This window comes from Calonectris borealis, chromosome 25, assembly GCF_964195595.1.
Source record: "Calonectris borealis chromosome 25, bCalBor7.hap1.2, whole genome shotgun sequence".
Classification (NCBI taxonomy): Eukaryota; Metazoa; Chordata; class Aves; order Procellariiformes; family Procellariidae; genus Calonectris; species Calonectris borealis.
This window is the reverse complement of record NC_134336.1, coordinates 8,055,836-8,077,209: the sequence shown is the minus strand read 5'-3', so window position 1 is coordinate 8,077,209 and position 21,374 is coordinate 8,055,836. Positions and strand designations below refer to the sequence as shown.

Here is a 21,374-nt window from a genome sequence, read left to right as displayed (position 1 = left end):
TGTGTGTGTGGCTCTAGAGGCTTTTCTTCTTCCCTAAAGAAGAAAACCATCTGCGTTGACAAAACCTAGCCATGTGGGTAAAAGCACAGCCCATGCTTTCAGAGTTTCTTTAACTCCAGTAATTTTTTTTTCCTTAGCTTTTGATGTAAATTGCTTTAAAAGGTCAAACTGAAGTGAATGTCTGGACACTAAGAAATTAAATAATTGTACTACTGAACAAAGCTACACGTTGTATCAGTGTTCCAAATATAGCCAGGATCATTTCTGCCACCAAAAGTACTTTAGCTGAAGCGCAAATGAATTGCATCAAGTGGTACAAGTTTTTCTTCTTTAAACTATTTTTAAAGCATAACAAAAAACCCCACTAATTTAGGAAACAACAGGGTTGATATTGGTGATGTATTGGGGTGGAGATAACAGATTTGCATCTCCTGTTTCTCTGCACAATCCTGCCTTGTTCAGGAAGGCAGCGTGCTGAGGGCGGTTGCTTCAGTGTATTTCTGTCCTCTTAGTCATGATATGCTTCCTGTTATATGAAATGCCAAGCTCAAAACTACCTTCTGGGAATTGTTTTGCATTTGTTAATGGCACCATTTCAGGAGTTCATAAATATTCGGGAGCATTTTTCACCACGACCCCGTAAGGTGCGTAGCTGTTCTCACAAAAGGAAGTCCACGGCTTTCGTGGTGAATGCATTCCTGAAAAGCAGGACCCGTGATCTTTCCGGCTGAACGCTGAGACACTAAAACGCGCTTGCTGCCTGCCGGATGGGAGCCTGGTTTGCTGTGCTGTGCTGACCTGTCGTTTGCTGCCTGTCGAGTTCCCAGGGGCCTGCTGGAAAAGCAGCACACGCAGCCAGGGCTAATGCTGGTGGGCTCATGGGCTGGTCGACTCCAGGTGCCGCGGGAGCTGCAAGTTGTGGGGTTTATGTTACCTGGGACTGGTGAAGTGACCTGGCTTTGAAAAAGCAGTTCTCCCCTGTATGCACATCTGTGGGCTGGCGGCCGGGGCCAGGACATCTGCGCCTGGCGTTAATGCTGGGGCAAAGCCCACTGTCCTCCTCAGCTACAGAGAGTGGCACAGCTGTAGCCCATGGTGCACTTCCAAGGCTAAATTGTGCTGTAGATGTGTAACAGGTGAACTTCCAGGCTACGGAGTCTAGCAGATCTAGAAGCCAAAAGTACTGTCATTTCCCTTTTGCAGGAGGGGTGCAGGTTAGGAAGAAAATCCCTGATGATTTTTGGAAGTGAAGATGAATGGCATTGCTTGCACTAAAGAGAGTAGTTGCGCGACTGGACAAAACACTTGTGATGTGACTGGAGAGGAAAAACTCATCAGCTGGGGAGGGAGTTTAAGTCTTTGCCTAGTCTCCATTTGCTGTTTGACCTTCAAAGCATCCAGGAGCAACTGCTGTTGTCTGGCTTGTGGGACAATTTGGAATAGGTCTTAGGGGACAGAAGTGTTCGCTGCTTCACAAAAAGTTTGCATTTAAAACTATCTGTGAACTAACAGTGAAATCCAAACTCAGAATGCTTTTGGCTGAAATGAAGCAGACAAGGAAAAACACTTGGGCATTTTCAGTTGTTCTGGTTTGCTTTATGCTCTGCTCCCTTCCTCCCTGCAACCCATCTTCTCCCCAGCCATAGTCCAGCGATTAGTTTTTCCCCCCTAGAGAGGAAGAGGGAGAAGGAAGGGAGAAGGAAAAACTGGATTCTGGGGTGACTTAAACACCTGTTGGCCCCTGCCCCTGCAGTGGGTCTCTTGGTTGAAGCTTTGTACATTGTATGAAACCATGAGGAAAAGCTGAGAGAATTGGGGTTGGTTCAGCCTGGAGAAGAGAAGGCTCCAGGGAGACCTTATGGTGGCCTTTCAATACTTAAAGGGGGCCTATATGGAAGATGGAGAAAGACATTTTACCAGGGCCTGTAGTGACAGGACAAGGGGCAACAGTTCTAAACTGAAAGAGGGTAGGTTTAGGTTGGACATAAGGAAGAAATTTCTTAGGATGATGGTGGTGAGACACTGGAACAGGTTGCCCAGAGAGGTTATAGATGCCCTGTCCCTGGAAGTGTTCAAGGTCAGGTTGGACACGGCTTTGAGCATCCTGATCCAGTGGAAGGGGTTGGACCAGATGATCTTTAAAGGTCCCTTCCAACCCAAATCATCCTGTGATTCTCTGATCCTATAATCCTATGATTTAGGTGGTGGTAATGCTGTTTGGAGGAGAGAGCTGGGGTCTCCCTCCTTGGGTGAGTATTTGGTGAAAGGACCTCAACAGCAATAGTCAGTGTCTCTCCCACAATGCTGATTTGAGGCGAGAGTGCTGATACCAAGTGTAAAGCCCAGGGCAGAACCAGAGCCAGAGAAGGAAACCAGACCAAACCCAAACCAGGACTCAAGCCAAGCTTGAATGAATGAGATCCTCTCTGCAGATTTGGGACTCTGCCCTAGGTGCTGAGTGAGGAATGACATGAACCGGAAAATTGAACCCAAAGCTACTCTTCACTGGGAGAGGGGGAAAAAACCCCTAGCTTCCTCTTAAATGAAATTTAAAATTTATTTTCGAGCTCTGATTTGAAAGAAGAGGAGTGCAGTGCATGATGCAGGAGCGAAACACCTGCTTGCTTTCGGTGTAAAGCTCTCCTCTTGTCAGCTCTTTTCCCTTAATGCACACCAGGACTATGAGGTCTTTGTCTCTGCCACTTTCCTGAGGCTTTGCCAAACTTCCAGGAAAAGAAGAGTTGAACTTTGGTCCTTATTTGGTTTTCAGGTAATTTTTTTTGCATCCAATGCCATGAGTGCAGCAGGAGCCTTTGTAGGTGCCGAGAATCTGCAACAGTGTGACAAGCACACTTGCAAATGAGAGAGGACCGTGGAGGTCTAGGAGAGACGTTGCTTCCAGTTGCAAGTGCAGTTAAAAACACATGAGAAAGCCAGCAAAACCTAAAGCCACAACGTTTTTACAATTTTTCTGCAACCTTGGTGAGAAATTAGGCCAGAGTGAGAAGCGAGTTTGGCTGTACTTGAGAAAAATGCAGCTTCTGCCTTATGAAAGTGCGTTTCTGGCATGCAATTGTACAAATGTGTCACTCAGTGGTTTGAGCCCCAGCTGGGGCATAGCTTGCACTGTGTGCCCTCCTAACCCCATCCCACTCCATGTGCCAAACAGTATCCGGACATGCTGGCCTCAAAGCATCTCCATCTGGAAGCATCTGTAATCCCAGCCCAGACACTGTGGCAATACAGCGGAGCAGAGTGAAATCCGGGTCCCAGGGCCTGGGCATCTCAGTGGCATCTTGGTGGCCACCCAGCTGTATGCTGATCTGGTGCTGTCGGAGAGTCCCACGGGTGACGGCTGAGGACACAGCCCACAGCACAACAGGGGGATTTATTCTGTGCCTGGGGCTGTCCCCCCCTGCTTGCCTTCAAGGAAAGTGGGCACCTTTCTGCAAGATCGAGGCAGTTGGAGGTTGCTCTGTGAATCCCTAGGGCTGCAAGTAACCAATGCCATGTAAGGGCTAAGAGTATTTGGAGGTTGGATGGCTTCCAGAAACTAGAGGACTAGAAAGGAAAAATTGCCTGCATTTTGCAAATTGTCTTTTGTATGTTGTCATCAACAGTTTCGTAATCGTGTTCAGCGCTGTTGCTCTCCGTGCTTGGAAGGGAAGAGAGAGCACAGCCTGCAGACATGCACCCTGATGCCGCGGCAGAAACCCCGACCTGCTCTCGCCACCTCCCTGGTCTGAGCTAAGCCTGGACATGGCAGGGACCGAGCGTGAGGGGGAGAAGGGAGCAGCTGCCACCACAGACACCAGCCTCTGGGGCCACGGGTCCCCTGCGATCTGGGGGGGTGGGAAGGTGCCCCATTCGATGGCAGATGGAGGCCAAGGGCTTGTCAGTGGTGTTCACCATGCCATCGCCCTTAAGGCCAAGCCGTGCTTCCCCTTGTGCCATGGTCCCTGTGTGGGACAAGGGATTGGAGTGCCCCCCCCATGCATCCCCCCCTGCACTGGGACAAGGGGATGGGGCAGACCTTGTGGGTTCCCCAACATGTAGGACATGGGGATGGGGCAATTCCTCATGGATCCCCCCCACATGTGGGACAAGGGGACGGGGAGGCGCAGCCCAGATGGCTGCAGTGCAGATGTCTCCAGCTGAGCATCCCTGCCCCAGGTCGCCATGAAGACAGTCCCGGGGAGGTGGTGGCCAGCAGCATTCCCCAGTTAAGCACGACCTGATGACACTGCTGGGGGGCCCTGTCCTCCCGCCAGGGCAGCGCGTCTCCGGGCTGAGCCCTGCGGAGGACCCAGGGCCCGGGAGGTGCCAGGGGCCTCACCTGCATCCCTGGGGGGTCCCCGTGGGCCATACTGACTGGGGGTGCTCGGCTGGGGCAGGGCCGGCAGCGGCAGCAGTGGAGGAGCCGGGCGGGCACTCATCGGCGGGGAGCTAGGGACCAGGGGTCTGGGGGCCGAGGGGTGCCTTCCCCAAGGGCCCGTCCCTGCCTGTGCCTGCTTGGGGGGCCGCGGGGGTGGAGGAGCTGGGCCGCTGGGCAGCTGGGCCAGCAGCCGGTAGTAGAAGGCCTCAGTCAGCTCCTCCACCCGGGAGCGGCGGGTGCAGGGGGCCGGGGGGTCGACGGGCCCCTCGCTCAGCAGGAGGGAGACGTCCAGCCAGCGTGCCGGGATCTCAAAGCCCTCCTCCGGCTCCTCACAGAAGCTGCCCACCAGGAAGGCTGGTCCAGCGGGCCTCCAGCCGCAGGGTGGGCAGGGCACCCAGCGCATCAGGCTCCAGCCCTGGGTCGGGGGCCACCACCCGGACCTCGCAAGGCAGCGGCTGCCGCTCCAGCAGCTCCGCCAGACCATACTTCTTGCTGTCACGCACCTCCTCCACAAAGCTGCCCCCCAGCTCCAGCGGCAGCAGCAGCTCCTCGCCTTCCTCCTCCGCCTCCTCCCCGCCGTGGCGGTGGCAGAACAGCCGGGCGCTGGGGCCGTTCCCCTGTAGCCCCCGGGCCTCCAGCCGGTCGCCCACACTGAGCGGGGGCACGTCGTCCCCCTGGCCCTCGCAGTCCTGCGTCACCATCACGCGCAGCCACTGCCCAGGCCGCAGGCCGGCCGCCAGCTCCTGCACCCCTGCGAACTGCCGGGGCCGCCGGCAGAACCGGCCCTGGTAGGCGCTGAAGAGGAGGAAATGGCGGCCGCTGCCAGGAGCCGAGGCCAGGACCCGCCAGGCGTGGGAGCGGCCATGCAGCTGCAGCCGTGGCACCCAGACGCTCTCAAAGATGACAGGGCTGGCCGGACCCTCCAGGATCTCGGCCTGGGCCGGCAGTGCCTCCTCCATCCCCAGCACCTCGCTCAGCAGCAGCAGCCAGGCGAAGTGGATGTGCTGCGCCTCCTCCGTGACATCCTCCACGTCCACCTCCAGCGTGGAGGGGACCTTCACCACATCCCGACGCACTGCAGGGGCAGAGCTGCCCTGACCTCGTGCTCAGCCTCTCCCTGGCCCCACGTGGGAGAGGACCCCCACCTCACGTCCCCCCCCCTGCAGCCACCCACACCATGTGCATCGGGGTCCCATCACCAAAGTGGTGTAGGCCCCAGACCCTGCAGCACCCCTGCCCTGACCCTGCAGCCTCGCGCCCCAACACCACAGCATCCCTGCCCTGAATCCCGCAGCACCCCCGCCCCGCACCCCCAACACCCTGCCTGCCCCATCCGGACTCACGGTGCATGGCGGCGTGCACCTCAAAGATGGGGTGCAGGAGCAGGGCATGAGGGCTGATGGTGCGGCACAGCAGGGGCTGTGGCCGCCCGTCCCACCACCCCAGCGCCTGGTGCAGCGTCAGGCCCTGCGGCCGCCTGGGAACGGTCCCCGCAGTGTTGGGTACGGTTGCGGGGCTGGGGCGGGCTGGAAAAGACCTGTGGGACAATGAGGCTGAGCCTACGGGGGCTGCAAAGGTCTCCCCCAGGAGGAGGGCACCCATCGGGTTTGGGCTGGGACAGGGCAGCCCTGCTCACCCTTAAATGTTGGTGGCAGCTCTGTTGTCTGCCCCGTCTCCGTGTCCTTACAAATGACCTTCTGCAGTGCCACAGTGATGACTTTCAGCAGGTCGCCTGTCGACAAGCAGCATTCGTTGCCTGAGATCTCGTTCAGGGACCCTGCAGGGTGAGGAGGGAATTTCCTCAAAGAAAATGCCTCTACCAGCATTTCATAGAATCACAAAATGGTTTGGATTGGAAAGGACCTTTACAGATCATCTGGTCCAAACCCCCTGCCATGGACATGTCTCCTGCAGGGACATCTTTCACTTGATCAGGTTGCTCAAAGCCCCGACCAACCTGACCTTTAACACTTCCAATGACGGGGCATCCACAAATGCTCTGGGCAACCTGTTGCAGCGTCTCACCACCCTCTGTACGCTGTCCTTTACTGCTTCCTCAGAATACCCGCAGGTGGTTGGTGCTCCTGTCCAACACTTGGGAGCTCCTGACTGAACTCCAACATACGAAGGAGGTGCGCCAGAGGTGGCAGCAGGGGCAGGTGGTCCAGAAGGAGCACGGAGACATGGCCCAGCATGCAGGGATGGGGTTAGGAAAGCCAAAGCCTGCCTGGAACTGAATCTGTCAAGGGATGTGAAGGGTAACAAGAAAGGCTTCTACAAGTATATCAGCAGCAAAAGGAAGACTGGGGAAAATGTGGGTCTGCTGCTATATGGGGCAGGGAATGTTGTGACAAAGGACACAGCAAAGGCCAATGTGCTCAATACCTCAGTTTTTACAGGTATGACCAGCCTTCAGGAATCCCCCTGAAACCAGGGGGAAAGTCTGGAGCAAGGAAGACCTACCCTTGGTGGAGGAGGAGCAGGTAAGGGAGCACTAAACAGACATACATAAGTCCGTGGGGCCTGTTGGGATGCACCCATGAGTGCTGACTTTGTGAGGCCACCCCCTTATTATCTTTGAGAGGTCATGGGCAATCGAGAGAGGTTCCTGAAGGCTGGGAAAAAAAGCAAATGTCACCCCTATCTTCAAGACAGGCAAGAGAGGGACCTACAGGCCAGTCCCACTCCCCTCAAACCCTGGGAAAGTGATGGAGCAGATAATTCTGTAAACCATTACCAGACACATGAAGGACGAAAAGGTGATTGGGATTAGTCAGTATGGATTTTCAAAGGGCGAATCATAAAATCATAGAATCATAGAATCATTAAGGTTGGAAAAGACCTCTAAGATCATCGAGTCCAACCATCAACCCAACACACCATGCCCACTACACCATGTCCCTAAGGGCCTCATCTACACGTCTTTTAAATACCTCCAGGGATGGGGACTCCACCACTTCCCTGGGCAGCCTGTTCCAAGGCCTGACCACTCTTTCAGTAAAGAAATTGTTCCTAATGTCCAATCTAAACCTCCCTTGGCGCAACTTGAGGCCATTTCCTCTTGTCCTATCGCTAGTTACTTGGCAGAAGAGACCAACACCCACCTCGCTACAACCTCCTTTCAGGTAGTTGTAGAGCGCGATGAGGTCTCCCCTCAGCCTCCTCTTCTCCAGGCTAAACAATCCCCATTCCCTCAGCCGCTCCCCATCAGACTTGTGCTCCAGGCCCTTCACCAGCTTCGTTGCCCTCCTCTGGACACGCTCCAGCACCTCCATGTCCTTCTTGTAGTGAGGGGCCCAGAACTGAACACAGTATTCGAGGTGCGGCCTCACCAGTGCCGAGTACAGGGGCACGATCACCTCCCTGCTCCTGCTGGCCACACCATTTCTGATACAGGCCAGGATGCCGTTGGCCTTCTTGGCCACCTGGGCACACTGCCGGCTCATGTTCAGCCGGCTGTCAACCAGCACCCCCAGGTCCTTTTCCTCTGGGCAGCTTTCCAGCCACTCTTCCCCAAGCTTGTGGCGTTGCATGGGGTTGTTGTGACCCAAGTGCAGGACCCGGCACTTGGCCTTGTTGAACCTCATACATTGGCCTGGGCCATTGATCCAGCCTGTCCAGGTCCCTCTGCAGAGCCTTCCTACCCTCGAGCAGATCAACACTCCCGCCCAGCTTGGTGTCATCTGCAAATTTACTGAGGAAGAACTTGATCCCCTTGTCCAAATCATTGATAAAGATATTGAACAAGACTGGCCCCAAACTGAGCCCTGGGGAACACCGCTTGTGACCGGCCGCCAACTGGATTTAACTCTCATTTAAATCATGCTTATCCAACCTGATCACCTTCTCCAATGAGGTGACTGGCTTGGTGGACAAGGAGAGAGCAGTTGGTATTGTTTACCTTGACTTCAGTGAGGCTTTTGGCACTATCTCCCATCACATCCTCATAGAGAAGCTGATGAAGAATGAGCTGGGTGAGCAGACACTGAGGTGGACTGAAACCTGACTGAATGGCTGGGCCCAGAGGGTGGTGATCAGTGGCACCAAGTCTAGTTGGAGGCCAGTCACTAGCGGTGTGCCCCAGGGATCAATACTGGGTCCAATCGTTTTTAACTTCTTTGTAAATGATCTGCATGATAGGGCAGAGTGCACCTCAGCAAGTTTGCAGATGACACAAAACTGGGAAGGGTTGCTGACAGGCCAGGGGGTCGTGCTGCCATCCAGAGGGACCTTGGCAGGCTGGAGAAATGGGCTGACAGGAGCCTCATGCGGTTCAACAAGGAGAAGGGCAAAGTCCTGCCCCTGGGAAGGAACAACCCACGGCACCAGCACATACTGGGGGCCACCCGGCTGGGAAGCAGCTTGGTAGAAAAGAACCTGGGGGTCCTGGTGGACACCAGGTTGAACATGAGCTAGCAACACGCCCTTGCTGCAAAGAAGGCAAATGGTGTCCTGGGCTGCACTAGGCAAAGTATGGCTAGCAGGTCGAGGGAGGTGATCCTTCCCTTCTGCTCGGCACTGGTGAGGCCACACCTGGAGTGCTCTGTGCAGTGCTGGGCTCCCCAGTACAAGAGAGACATGGACATACTGGAGAGAGTCCAACAAAGGACCACAAAGGTGATTAAAGGACTGGAGCATCTCTCCTGTGAGGAAAGGCTGAGAGAGCTCGGAATGTTCAGCCTGGAGAAGACAAGGCTCAGGGGGGATCTCATCAATGTATATTAATACCTGAGGGGAGGATGCAAAGCCAGGCTCTTCTCAGTGGCACCCAGTGATGGGACCAGAGGCAATGGGCACGAACTGGAACACAGGAAACTTCCTCTGAACATCTGGAAACTTTTTTTTACTGATGGTGGTCAAGCACTGGGACAGGTTGCCCAGAGAGGTTATGGAGTCTCCATCATTGGAGATATTCAAAACCCAGCTGGACAAAGTCATGAGCAACCAGCTCCTGCTTGAGCTAGGGGTTGGCCTGGATGATCTCTAGAGGTCCCTGACAACCTTGGTGATTTAGTGATTCCCATCACAGGTAGTCATGCTACGTGCCATTAACAAATACCAGTTACATAGCGGGGACCCCTCTGCTTGGCCAGCTGTGATGAGGTCCCCGGGGCAGTAGGGAGGGGGCTGACCCATGGCCTGGCCGTGGCCGCAGGCTTTGTCCTTCCTGGGACGTGAGCCAAGCCCAGACATCCCGGCACTCATGGGTGCATGGACGTCCCTGAGGGAGCCCCAGTGCTTGTGGCTGTGGTGGGGCCAAGGGGACCTCTGACTCCTGGGACTGCAGAAGGGGGCCATGGTGTGGGGGTGGAGGGTGCTGGGGAAGGAGGGCAGCTCTTCAGGGAAGGGCAGAGCTGGCCCGCGGGCTCAGCAGTGGGCAGAGATGGGCTGGCACAGATTCACCAGGTGTGCGGGGCAAGCTGGTGCCTTTGGCCATGGTGGGAACATGTCGGTTTAGGGTCCCAGCACACGCAGCCACCCCGGCGGGTCTGGGCAGGACAGACACAGCCAAGGCTGGACACGCCGCCAGGGATGGGCTGGTGTCCCCGCATTGTGTATCGGTGCCTGAGTGCAGGGGGATGGACGCTGCCGCACCACTGACCACCTCGTGCCTGTGGAGCGCAGGTGGGAGCAGCAGGGTGGGACTGGCCGGGAGAGTGCCTGCCCCCCCGGAGCGGGGGAACCCTGAAGTGGAAATAAATGTGAAAAAACAAACCACAGGAAGAGGTGGATGAAAGCTAGGAAGTTTCAGAAAGTATTGCATGTTGTGTAAGCCCCAGTCCCCCTTCTCCAGCCCTTCTGTGCCCGGTCACACTGTGGCAGCATCAAGGGCATGGTCTGAAAAGGGAGGAAACCCACAGCCAGGCCGCGCTGCCCAGAGCACAGAGATGGCTCACATGCTGGGTACAGAGACCCGGTTAACTCCATACACACGCAGCATGGCTGGCCCCCTTGGCTGGCAGCAAGACACACGGACACACGTGGCTGTGGATGCCCTGTGCAGGACCCCAAAGGGCTCTTCAGCTCCACCGCAGCACCAAGCCAGAGCAGTTTTGCAACATAAAGCAGGATCAAGAATGCAGAGGCGGCGAGGAGTGCATGGCTGGGAGAGGAGCCCGAGAAGCAGCTGAGACCAGCAGCAGTTTGTTTAACATCTTGGGCACCCACACAAATTTTTGCTAACAAAAAGCCAGACGTAATAAGATCTTCAGTAGTGGCAAGAAATCCAGAAGTGTTCAAGAAATATCATCAGTGCAGGCCAGCACATCTGCAAGGTGCAACACTGATTGATCCCCGGTGCACTCTGATCTGTCTGCAAGGTCCAGCACAGTTCATCAGCAGCCAAGGGAACACGCAGCCAGGTGGTTGGCTGAGGGGTGGGCTGATGCTTATCTGAAGGGATCAGGAATACCTGGAAGCTTGTACAGCCCATGTCCCGGAAAGCTTTCAGTGCTGGTAACTGTGCAGGGGTCACAACAGGGGAGAAAAGCAGTGCAGGAGTACAACGGGAATAGCTGGAGGCTGAACCAACGTAACTCAGACGAGAAATGCAGCAGGAAAGATTCAGTGCTTGATCACGCTGCAAAGGTATGGGGTAGAAGTGCCTTTCCTGGAGCCGGAGCCTTTCCTGGAGCAGAAGCTCCTCAGGCTACGATACCCTCCAACACAAGCACTGCCCCCTTCTGCCCTTAAATCTCTGCATTCACTGAACTGCTACCAAACCTTCTGTGCAGCCCCAAACTTCTCCCCTCCCTGAGGTGAACTCATGACAAACCCCCTGCTATGCGAAGCAGAAAGCACCAGCTACCTCACCACGACTACCAGCAATTGCTAAACAAATTGAGTGCTGCTCAATTTGGAACAGTAGCATTTTTACTCATTTAGCAATGTTAAGATGTTCTCAAGGCCACCAGAAGTCTTTGGGAAAGCTATACATCCACCCCAACTGGGCACCAGAGAAGCAGAGTGAGACCACCCCAACCACTTCTCCTGCTCTTTAAAAGCCAGTGTAACCTAAACAAATGCTACAAATCCTACAAGTCTTGATGGTAATTCCCACATTGGTGTTGCCAGGATCCTTCTGTGCATTCCCAGCATTTTTGGGAGCCCCAGAAATCCAGCAAAACCATTTACTAACTTCTGGTTCTGTTTCACCACCAACATCGCCACCAGCTGAGGAAACCGTGTTGGTCAAGGCTTCTCCTTGACCTAAGACGCCTCCAGGGACAGGGCTCAGGAGGAAGCAGAGGGCTCAGACCAGGCTGCTCTCTGCACCCTTGCTGGACTCCTCGCATCGGGGCTGGGGCAATGCCATCCCACCTTCCTCCAGCCACTGAACATGTGGCTCCATCCCTGCCAGATCCACCGCCAGCAGGTGGTTCGCTGCCTGGGATGAGAGCTGGGCATGAAGTAGAGGACCAGCTTGGATGGTTTTTGGTGCCTCACTGCCTTCCTAGCAGCATGACTGAATGCACTGGCGCACTCAGCTGGGCCGGCATTGGGTGTAGAAGAGAAAGCTTTTTGCAAGAAGCTGTGCCTTAGGCACGAGTGTCTGGTGGTGGCACGAGGACCTGTGCCTCTCCCCGGGCACGGGCACCCTGGTGGCAGGGGACCAGCCATCTTCAGGGTGGGAGGGGGGAGCCCAGGCTGCAGTGGCATGGCAGGGGGAGGTGGCACAGCCTTGGAGCACTCTTTGGAGGCAGAGGGCACCCAGCACTCACCTTGGAAGTAGACACCGGAGCAAATCCTGAGGATACGGGGCAGGGTGGTGGGGTCCAGGGAGCAGATGTATTCCTGGAAGGAGAGGGGCTCCATGGCCGTGCTGCCGGGTGCTCCAGAGCACTCTGCAGAGAGGGGAACCGCATGGGAAGCAGCTCTGGTCTCTGCTTTCACTTCTGCCTGCCTTTCACTTCTGCTTCTAGCAGCTAAGTTCCCTCTCTGGCCATAGACCCATACTGCTGGCAACTCTCCAGCCTGCACAGACTGGCCGATGTGCTGCTGGGACAATCCTCTTCCTGGCCCCCATCACATGTCACGGCTTGGTGTCCCCCAGTCCTGGCCCTGGTGGTGCTGATGGTGCTGAAGGTGGGTGAAGGCATGGACCCCCCAGCTCTGCCAGGGTGCTGTCCTGGCTGGACCAATGCTCCAGCCTGTCCTACCCAGGCTGTCCCCATTGCACATCTACTGCGTACCAGCCTGCCCTGCCACTCTGTGGCTGGGGCCAGACACAGCGATAGTGCCGCGGAGCAGAGGGTAGGTCTGGGTGGACGCCAGAGAAAGCAAAGGGCTGTGTCCAGACAGCCCCCCTTACAAACACACAGGCACCTCCATCCTGCTCACCTCTGGGCTTTCAGATCCCACTTGCTCCCGGCACAAACATCCGTGCCTTGGCTGTGTTCAGCTTGCGGAGAAGAGGGGAGTCAGTGTGTCTGGACTGCGTGTCACTGCGGCAGCATCAGCCGTGGGAAAGGCAGAGCAAAATTCCCAGGCCTCCAGGACAGGCAGCAGCACCCGACTCACTCTCCCGCGGAGATGGGCCCCGTCCTTCACCAAAGCAGCAGAGCACGGTCCCCGTGGCTGCCAGCCCCACAGGCTGTCAAGGTGGGAACGGCGGTTCTGAGAGCTGCTGCTCCTGATGAGCTTCATCTTTGTAAGGATTTTTCCTCAACTTGCCCTATGAATCAAACCAAAGCTGCAGGCTAGGAACAGGAACAGGATGGGACTTAATGTAGAAATGGCACTCGGAGAAGAGTATTTTTAAGCAGATGACGCAGAAAAACAGGTCTCTCTGCTTTGACTCCAGCTGTGCAAGTCAGCTGCACTTAACGGGAATTTGTGTTTCCCGTTATTAGCATAGGACAAAGCAATCTGAGGGACAGAGTGTGGAGTATTGAGATTCCCCCTGCACAAGGCAATTCCAGCACCCCACGCAGGGTGTCACAGCAGCAGGGATGCCTAGAGGACTTCAGGCCAAACTGACACTTGGAGCTGGACTATCCTTGGCAGCAGAGCAAGTCAGACGCGTCAAGGACTTGACAACCTACAAGGATGGAGACCTTCCACCCCTCTGGTGATCTGCTGAAGGGCTGTACCACCGTCCCAGAGAAGATGTTTTCCTGATATCCAGTCTGTACCTCTGACGCTGTACATGCGGCCATTGGCTCTCACTATCTTGTCTGCCATTGCTGGGAAGAATTTGGCTCCACTGTCAGCAAAACTGTTCAAGTAATTGCTATTAGATCGGCCTTCTCCTCCTCTTCATGAGACAAAACCAGCCCAGCTCCCATAAACACTCCTTGTAGGTTGTGTGCCCAGCCCCAAGACCATCTTCGTTACCCTTTGGTGATCCCTTTTCTTGAACTCGGGGTTCAACACTGGGTCCGCTATTCCCAGTGCAAGCCGGCAGCAGGGATAGCTTCTCTTGATCTATGAGCCATGATCTGGTCTCGGTCCAGCACATGGTTTGCCCTGTTCACAGCAAGAGCACAGGTGCAGCACGTTTAAGAGCAAAGAGCATGACTGAGGATATAGGGGAAAAGGCATGGGAACTGCCATGTGTCAGCCCCCTCTGTTCCCCAGCCGGACAGGCTGTCCCAGGCAGGCTCAGCATCGCTGCAGAAGGTGTAGAGATGCTGAGCCCATGCTGATGGGACATTGCAAGGTTTACAGCTGGGCAGTGGCACACAAGCCCACGTGGAACTAGAGGAACGAAGCTGAAGTTGGTGGAAGAGCCCAAGCAGCAGAAGTTTAGATGCCATCAGCTTTATCATCATGAAATGGGAATGGGACACAGTGCCTGCAAGAAATATCCTTTGTACCAATAGCTGGGAAGAAAGTCTATTTTATTGTATCAATGTCAAGAATTCCTGAAGGGCAGGAACAGACTGACCATGGGAGGTCAGGAAACTCTCAATAGAGTAGGGAAAAGCTCCCAAATCTGCAGAGCTTGTCCCTCTGGGGGTGTTTTGCTGCTCTAAGGCAGAGTCCAGGGAGGAGCTGACCAGATGTATTGCTCTGGAAATCACAGGGTTAGTTGAACAGCCAACAGCAAAGGTCTCTGCACACCAAGTATCTATTCCTCCATTCCAAAACAGGCCCTGAAGAACCAGCCATGTGCCCAGACAGTCTAAAACCCCAGTGGCAAGGCTGACTCCAGGGTCTCTGGCAGGGAACAGGTGACTGTGGTTGTGGTTGATCCCTGGCAAACCAGGGTGGGGACTTTGTACAACTGAGACCTATGTTTGCAGCTGCAGGAAGAGAACAAGGGTTTCCCCAGCTGATGTGCTGGTCTAGTTCAATCCAGAAGAGCCTGGCTGCAGCCACCCTGCATACATGTGCTCTGCCACCCGTCTGGAGAAAACGGGAGGGGGACAGGGAAGAGAAGTAATTAGTTTAAAAATCTAATAGAAAAATATGTCTAAAAATAAAAGGTCACTTCAGGAACCAGAAAATACAGTGGCCTAAACTGGACAGCTCAGCAGGCCGTGGTTCAGCATGTAACACGCTGGTCGTGGTTGGAGAAGATACCAAAGACTGTCTACTCCATGCTGAGGTTTCCTCCCAGGGGCATGTGATAACCTAACACCGAGCAGAGCCGGCACAGAGGAAAGACCAAGCGCTAGCGCAGCTCCCCAGAGCTCTGCTCATTGACACGGTTCTGGTCCAGCAGCCCCCGATGCCCAGGGCAGGCGAGTGATACAGGGAAACGTGCTCCGGGGGGATGCTGATAGCCCAGCTGCAGAGCATGGCTGTGAAAAGGCAGCTGAGGACTCAGTGTGCAAATATCCATGGGAAGTCTGGAAAAATAAAAGGGGTCATGGAGGTGTCCCAAGCCCTGGACACAGGTCCAATCAGCGTGGCGATGGACAGCAATCATGGTCAGCTCAAAAGCCCACTGGCTCTTTCCTGAGAGAGGCTTCTAGGAGGGGGTCTCCAGGCTGCTGAGCTCCAGCAGCAAAGAGCCAGGGCTTGGCCACAGTGAGACAGAGCCAAGGAGGAAGCAGCATCTCTTCAGGGACGGGGAAGAGCTGCAAGGAAAGGGGAGTGAGGAGAGGCAGAGACATATTCAAGACAGCTTACTACAGGTCAAGGGGCTGAGCAGCTCTGCTTTGGGGCCAGCAATGCCTGCTATCCTCTCCTGGTAGCTTAGCCTTGAGCCTGATTTCATCAGGGGATGGGTGAAGGAGGTTGTTGCTTTGCAGATACCCAGAAGCACGTGTAACAGACCCATGAGGTTGGGGATGCCTCTGGGAACAACAGAGCAGCTGTTGGAAGAAAAGGCAGCAAATACCTCAGGGCTCTGTCATCCCAAACACAGCCAAAGCACTCAGCTGAACAAATGGGTGGAACATTGTCACTTCCTCCTGCTCGCCACCAGCCTGGTGCCCACCTGCCCACTCTGCCTGCAAGGGGAGGGACTGGCCAGCCACCACGGGGCCCTGAGAACTGCTGCTTTACTTCACACGCTAATAGAAACCAGCCCATCTCCTTCCACGAGCAGCCCTCACTTCCCTACAGCAAGCAGGCACTCCGCAGGGGCTGAGGAAAGACCATTCTTTTCCCGTAGCAGACATTACGACATCAGGATGGCTTAAGCTTAGGCTAGACACACGATCCCAGGACTGAGGGTCCCCTTTGTGAGCACCGTTTCCACCTCTCCGAATTCAAATTCAGAGGTGATCCTGCCCAGCAAGTGCCCCCTTCAGAGGGGTCCCCCGTTACAGCAGGGCAGCATATAGAGATGCTCCAACTCACGTTGGAGCAGAAGAAATTGGAGCACCAAGTGATAAAACTGCTCACCCCAGGAAGCAGGACCCAGCTCATTGCCAAGGCCAGAGGAGCTGTGCAGCAGAAAGACCAAGAAAGAGGGAATGTCAATAGCAGAGGGCCCTGATGGCACTGCAGGGTCCTGTACAGCGCCTTGATGGTACTGTCCACGTTTGCCTGTCGAAGCTCACGGGCGCTTCCCTGCCATTCACTTCCCAGTCCTGCGCTAAGGCTAACCCGGCATCATCTCTCACTGCACGAGATGTCCTTACACTCTCCAAGGTCAGTGCCTATACAGGACCCAACCGAGATGGTATCTCCCTGCAAAGGGATCCTCTCCTCCTCCTTCACGCAATCATGTACCACCATGGGGAGCAAAGGACAGGGTGGTGGGCGAGCCAGGACCCACAAGCGGTTGTTTCTTACCCGAGTGAGGCTCTAACAAGGGTGATGAGGACGGACAGTAGTAGGAGCAGGGGACTTGCATCAGAGGAAGTTGCTACTTTCTGCCTCATACAGTGAGCCAGGAAACAATCCAGCTGGTTTTTTTCCCCTCCAATTGTACATTTGCCAGAGCAGAACACACCCGTTGTTAACATCATGGAAAAATATAGATGAAAAATTTGTTGGAAATAGTTTGCAGAAATTCAAATGCTGAACTAGGTATGAGTGATGGATTCTGTTCAGCAGCAAGCAACTGTAAAGCCTACATCTAGTACAATTAGTTGTGTTCTGCATACTGAATAACTGAGATAAAGTTGTTACGAGATAACAAGAGAAACATAAAACCTCTCTAACAGATGGGCCCAGTGATATCAAATGAGGAAACTGGTGGCTAGCAACTGTCACTAGTCAGAGGGCTATTACCAGTTCCACACAGTTGCCTTTTGCAAAAGACAGCCTGGACAGAAATATACCTTTTACTAGAGATTGGTTATTCATGTAATCGGTTATTCCCACCCCCCACCCAGCCCCCCCAGAAGAACACCACATAACCCCAGAGGAAGCAATAAGCACACAGCAAATGATTCATGTAAGTACACAAGGTTAGGCTGATGACTAAGCATAACAAGGGAAGAGCAGACAAGTACTGCATGTAAGGGAGAGCTTTCTGTAGTTTAACAGCTTGTCTGAAACATACACGCAGTGCTGTCTCCTGGCATAGAAGAGGCCACTGAAGAGATGTTCCCGTCCATCGTTTCAGCTTTCACTGAGCTCGCTGGCAGATCTTGTGCGCAGCATCTCAGAGGAGCATTTACAGCCGGCCCATGCAGCGCAAAGAGCTTTTCGGCAGCTGATGCTGGCAGGAGACAGATAAGCTTTACAGGATGATAATGGTCACTGAACCAGTGGTTCTGTCTTCTCCAGTTAGGACTTGCTGATCGTATCCAGCGTCCTGCATTTCTCTTGAAAAGATTCAAAGCACACTATAAGCTACCTCCCTGCTACTCGCCATGGCTTGTACTCAGTATCAGATGGAGATGACAGTTCTTGGTGACCCTGACTGAGCCCTGGGCAAATCTCTCTGCCATGCTGTGCCCAAACAATGCTTCAGGACCTGCACTGAAAGAGCCGACAGCAAGGCGCTCTGCCTTCATGGGCAGCTCCTGGAGCACAGGACACCCTCCCCACCGCGCGTAGGGCTGTTAGCTGCCCTCTGCTCCCCAGGTGCCTGCTGTAGATGCTCAGGGAGACACAATGATGTTCTGTCGTGTCCCTACTGCTCCGGTGACAGCTGGTGGGTAGAGTACCGGGAAAACACACCACTGGTTTCTTATTCTCACCCACAGGGTACCGTTCCATCCCACATGACATCAGAGATTTTATTACCCTTTATTTCGTCTTCAAACTTCTCACCTGGGCTTGTGACACTCATTTTCTTACTCTGCCCATTTTAGTCATTACCTTGGTCTCTGTACAGCATTCCCAGGCTCAGAGAGGCGAGATGTTTAGCTTTCAGCACCTTTCATTGTACCAGTCCTCCTACCCATAGGGTTTAGTCTCCATTTCCTTCGTGTGGTGTGGCTGGAAGAAAGGGTAAGTGAAGCAGAGACACAGAAGCAGAGGCACTCAGGGACAGGCAGATGACCTCTGCGCTGTAGGACAGAGAAAACCTCCCACGGAGAAGCCAGGAACAAGCCTTGAACAGGCCAACTTCAGGTCATGGGGATGAAAAAATCACACAAATCATGAACAGCTACAGGGAGCAAAGTTGTCCGCCTGCTCTTCTGGTGTCCAAACTCAACTGGGGAAACGTAAGAATTGCCTAAAAAAGTTGCCCTGCATGGCATCAGACAGACAACTGGAGTTTCCACCGATTTTAGGCAGTCCCCAAGTCATCCTCACTGCTTGTCAAAGTCCTAAACTTTGCTGTTGTTTGGCTGCAGCTGGGGGCCTGAAGTTACAACATGCAGGAGGTCAGAGCTTCTCAAACAGAAGCAGAACTGTGATCCCACAAGCAGGGCCCCAGACAGACAAGCACAGAAGACATGTGAAGTCAGGGGATCACATCAGCTGCTAAGATCCAAGCAAAACTGGTCTCTCGGCCTGAACCATCCTCACCTTGAAGGTTCGTAACACTCCCTGCAGTGGAGCACAAACCTCTGAGCTGTCAACAAGCAAGAATTATCAGAGCTACTTCAGGTATCAAGTTGAAGCAGGCAGTGGAACCACTGCCTAAACAGCCCATTTCCAGGCTTTTCCTCATCTTCACCGAACCCTGAAATTGTTGTCAAAGTAACTGAGTACTCTGGTAAGACTACATAGGAGAGGTTAATAGAGAACGAGCTCCTGCTAGCTCTTCAAGTTATAAAACCAGTATTTTTACAAAGACCCTGGAGAAAACTGGTTGCGCCTCCTTTCAGAAAGGACTTGCCCTGGGGTGATAGGGGCGTAAACACACCATTGCTCACCCACCAGGAGAAATGCTGCTTCCATTTCCTCCAGGCTCAAGCAAGGGAAGGCCTCTTTGACATATCTAGAAATAGCTGGGGAACCTCAGGCAGGAAATGACCCATCACAGCCAAGATATGAGTCCGAAAAGCCTCTGTGGTCAGCCACGACTGGAGGTGCTAGGTTAGTCCAGTACTGCCGGCCAGCTCCTCAAAGGCCAGCACACACGCAGGCAGCTCCCCATCTGGGTGTCTTTGCAAGATGACAGTGAACAACTTGGGCCATGGCAAGATGTGTCAGAATGACCAGAGCAGTACTTGGAGCACATCTAGTATTTAAGATTTCCTCCTCCTCTACCATTCTGCGAATGTGACTGAAACCTCTCACAGATGTAGGCCAGACAGACAGCTATGTACAAGAGGGTGGACAGCAAAGATTCGGGCTCTTTAGCTGCTTCTCCCTTAAAGCTTCTCTGAAGGGGACATCAGTCCTGGGAAATTCGTAAGAAGCCAAAGACAATACTGAAGCAACCATCAGTGCTGCTGGAAAGCTATTGCTTTTGTGGAGCAGGCAGGACCTCTGAGGGAGGCAGGGGAAGCATCATGGTTAATCTCAGGCACTAACATGATGCCAGTATGTGAGGTACCTCCTACTGTTTTACTATGGGACCTTCAGGGAAGGCTAATTTCGAAGACTGTGACCCAAAACACAGAGTTTTCTATTCTGAACTTGCCACAATCCTACCTCACACTCTCCATTCCTGTCCCCTACACCAAGCAGGTAGGTCCCAATGACATCACTAGCTTGTATGAATGAGGAGCTTTTCCTGGTGTTGAGCAGAAGTGAAAGCAGAAACTTTTCCCCCCCGCCTTTACCTATTAGTGCTAGATTAGGACAGAGTTTTGAGATGAAAGAACCTACAAATTACCTGACTGTATTAGACTGCTTTTGAAAAAACCTCTTAAAACAGCATCTGACCTCTGAGCCCAGTAATAGCCATACACAGCCCCATTTTTTTGGCTTGTCCTAAGCCACGTCTTCCAGTCCAAGCCTCTACTGTGGTCTTTCCCCATGCCACTGAGTGTTTCAAAGCACTTGGTATAATTGCACGAGGACACACTTCAGCTGGCACACGCACCTGTTCTGCGCTGGAAGCTATTCCTGCTCTCCTAAAAGACCCCAGGGAAAAGTCACCTCCCCTCCAAGAAGTCCTTCTTTCAGGCATGTCGTCACAGGGTCTAACACATTGGCATCTTATTGCACACCACACTGGGAATAAAACAACTTCTGTCAGCTCATTACTAGCTCTTGGGATGCCTGCTGGGTGCTGCACTCTTGTATTTCAAAACCAAAAGAGAGAAGAGGGGTTACAATGACAATCCAGTGAATGCTGCAAGGACAGATGTTCCTGGAAAACAGTCATTATTCTTCAGCTCAATCATTTATTCAGCTGCAAACTCTTCCCCATTCCCATCTCTGCATTCCACATTGCAGAGAGTGCTTTAGATTGTCATGCAAATTGACTCTTTTTTAATACTTCCTTTAATACAGGAAATTAAGTGCTAACCACACCAACACTTAAAATGTCAGACCACAAAGTTAACTACTTCATCTGTACCAACTATTTCTACTTATGGCAGATCAGCAGCTTGCACACGAATTGTGAAGATTCAGCCTTCTGCTGACACACAATAATGAAAATGTAACTGCCCCAGCTGCTAAAAAGATATTGCTGGATTGAGAAGAAATACTGGATTGAGAAGAAATACTACTCTGTAGCCTAAATATTAATAAATTCAGCAAACTTTGGGAATCCCTCTCAACCCTACACTGCAGGCACCACAGTTATCTTTAACCGGGTCCCAGTTTACTGTTTTTCACTACTGCTCTCCCCAGTGAGCCTAGGACAAGCTGCAGAGACAAAGCGTGACAAAGGATGGTGCACTTAGACTGCCCAAGGCCACTCTATAGGTCAGAGGCAGCAAGCTGGGCAACGAGAAAAGCAAAGCTGGGCTCTAAAGTATAACTTTTGCAGAGAGACGATTATGCCAGAACCAGATAAAACTTCACTCAAAACAAAGGTGACTCCTGTTTAAAATCCACTGTTAAGTGTTACTCTTGTGTGCAGAAGTGCGATGCACTGCAGCACAAGGCAGCAAAGCAGGTCATGAGCAAAGAAGCTGGAGCAGCTTTAAAGCTGCAGCCTGAGCCAGCCATTAAGGACAAGACCTGCAGCGATAGCTGCACTGTCATGGCAGAAATCTCTCAATAAGCCACAAAACAATGTACAGTCCCAACTGCAGAAGTATAGCTTGGGAACGAACACACTACACTCTCCAAA

The 21,374-nt window shown here is 53.4% G+C and overlaps 1 protein-coding gene across 1 annotated transcript; it reads right to left on the bottom strand.

The window, feature by feature from the left end:
- Positions 1–3,419: 3,419 nt before the first annotated feature.
- On the bottom strand, positions 3,420–12,902 carry THEMIS2 (thymocyte selection associated family member 2). The gene is given in 8 exon segments (XM_075173878.1): positions 3,420–3,655; positions 4,369–4,737; positions 4,739–5,450; positions 5,719–5,859; positions 5,862–5,912; positions 6,012–6,152; positions 12,097–12,219; positions 12,716–12,902. Coding segments are annotated over 7 exon segments (1,602 nt in total). The 5' UTR covers positions 12,191–12,219; positions 12,716–12,902; the 3' UTR covers positions 3,420–3,561.
- Between the last annotated feature and the right edge of the window lie 8,472 nt (positions 12,903–21,374).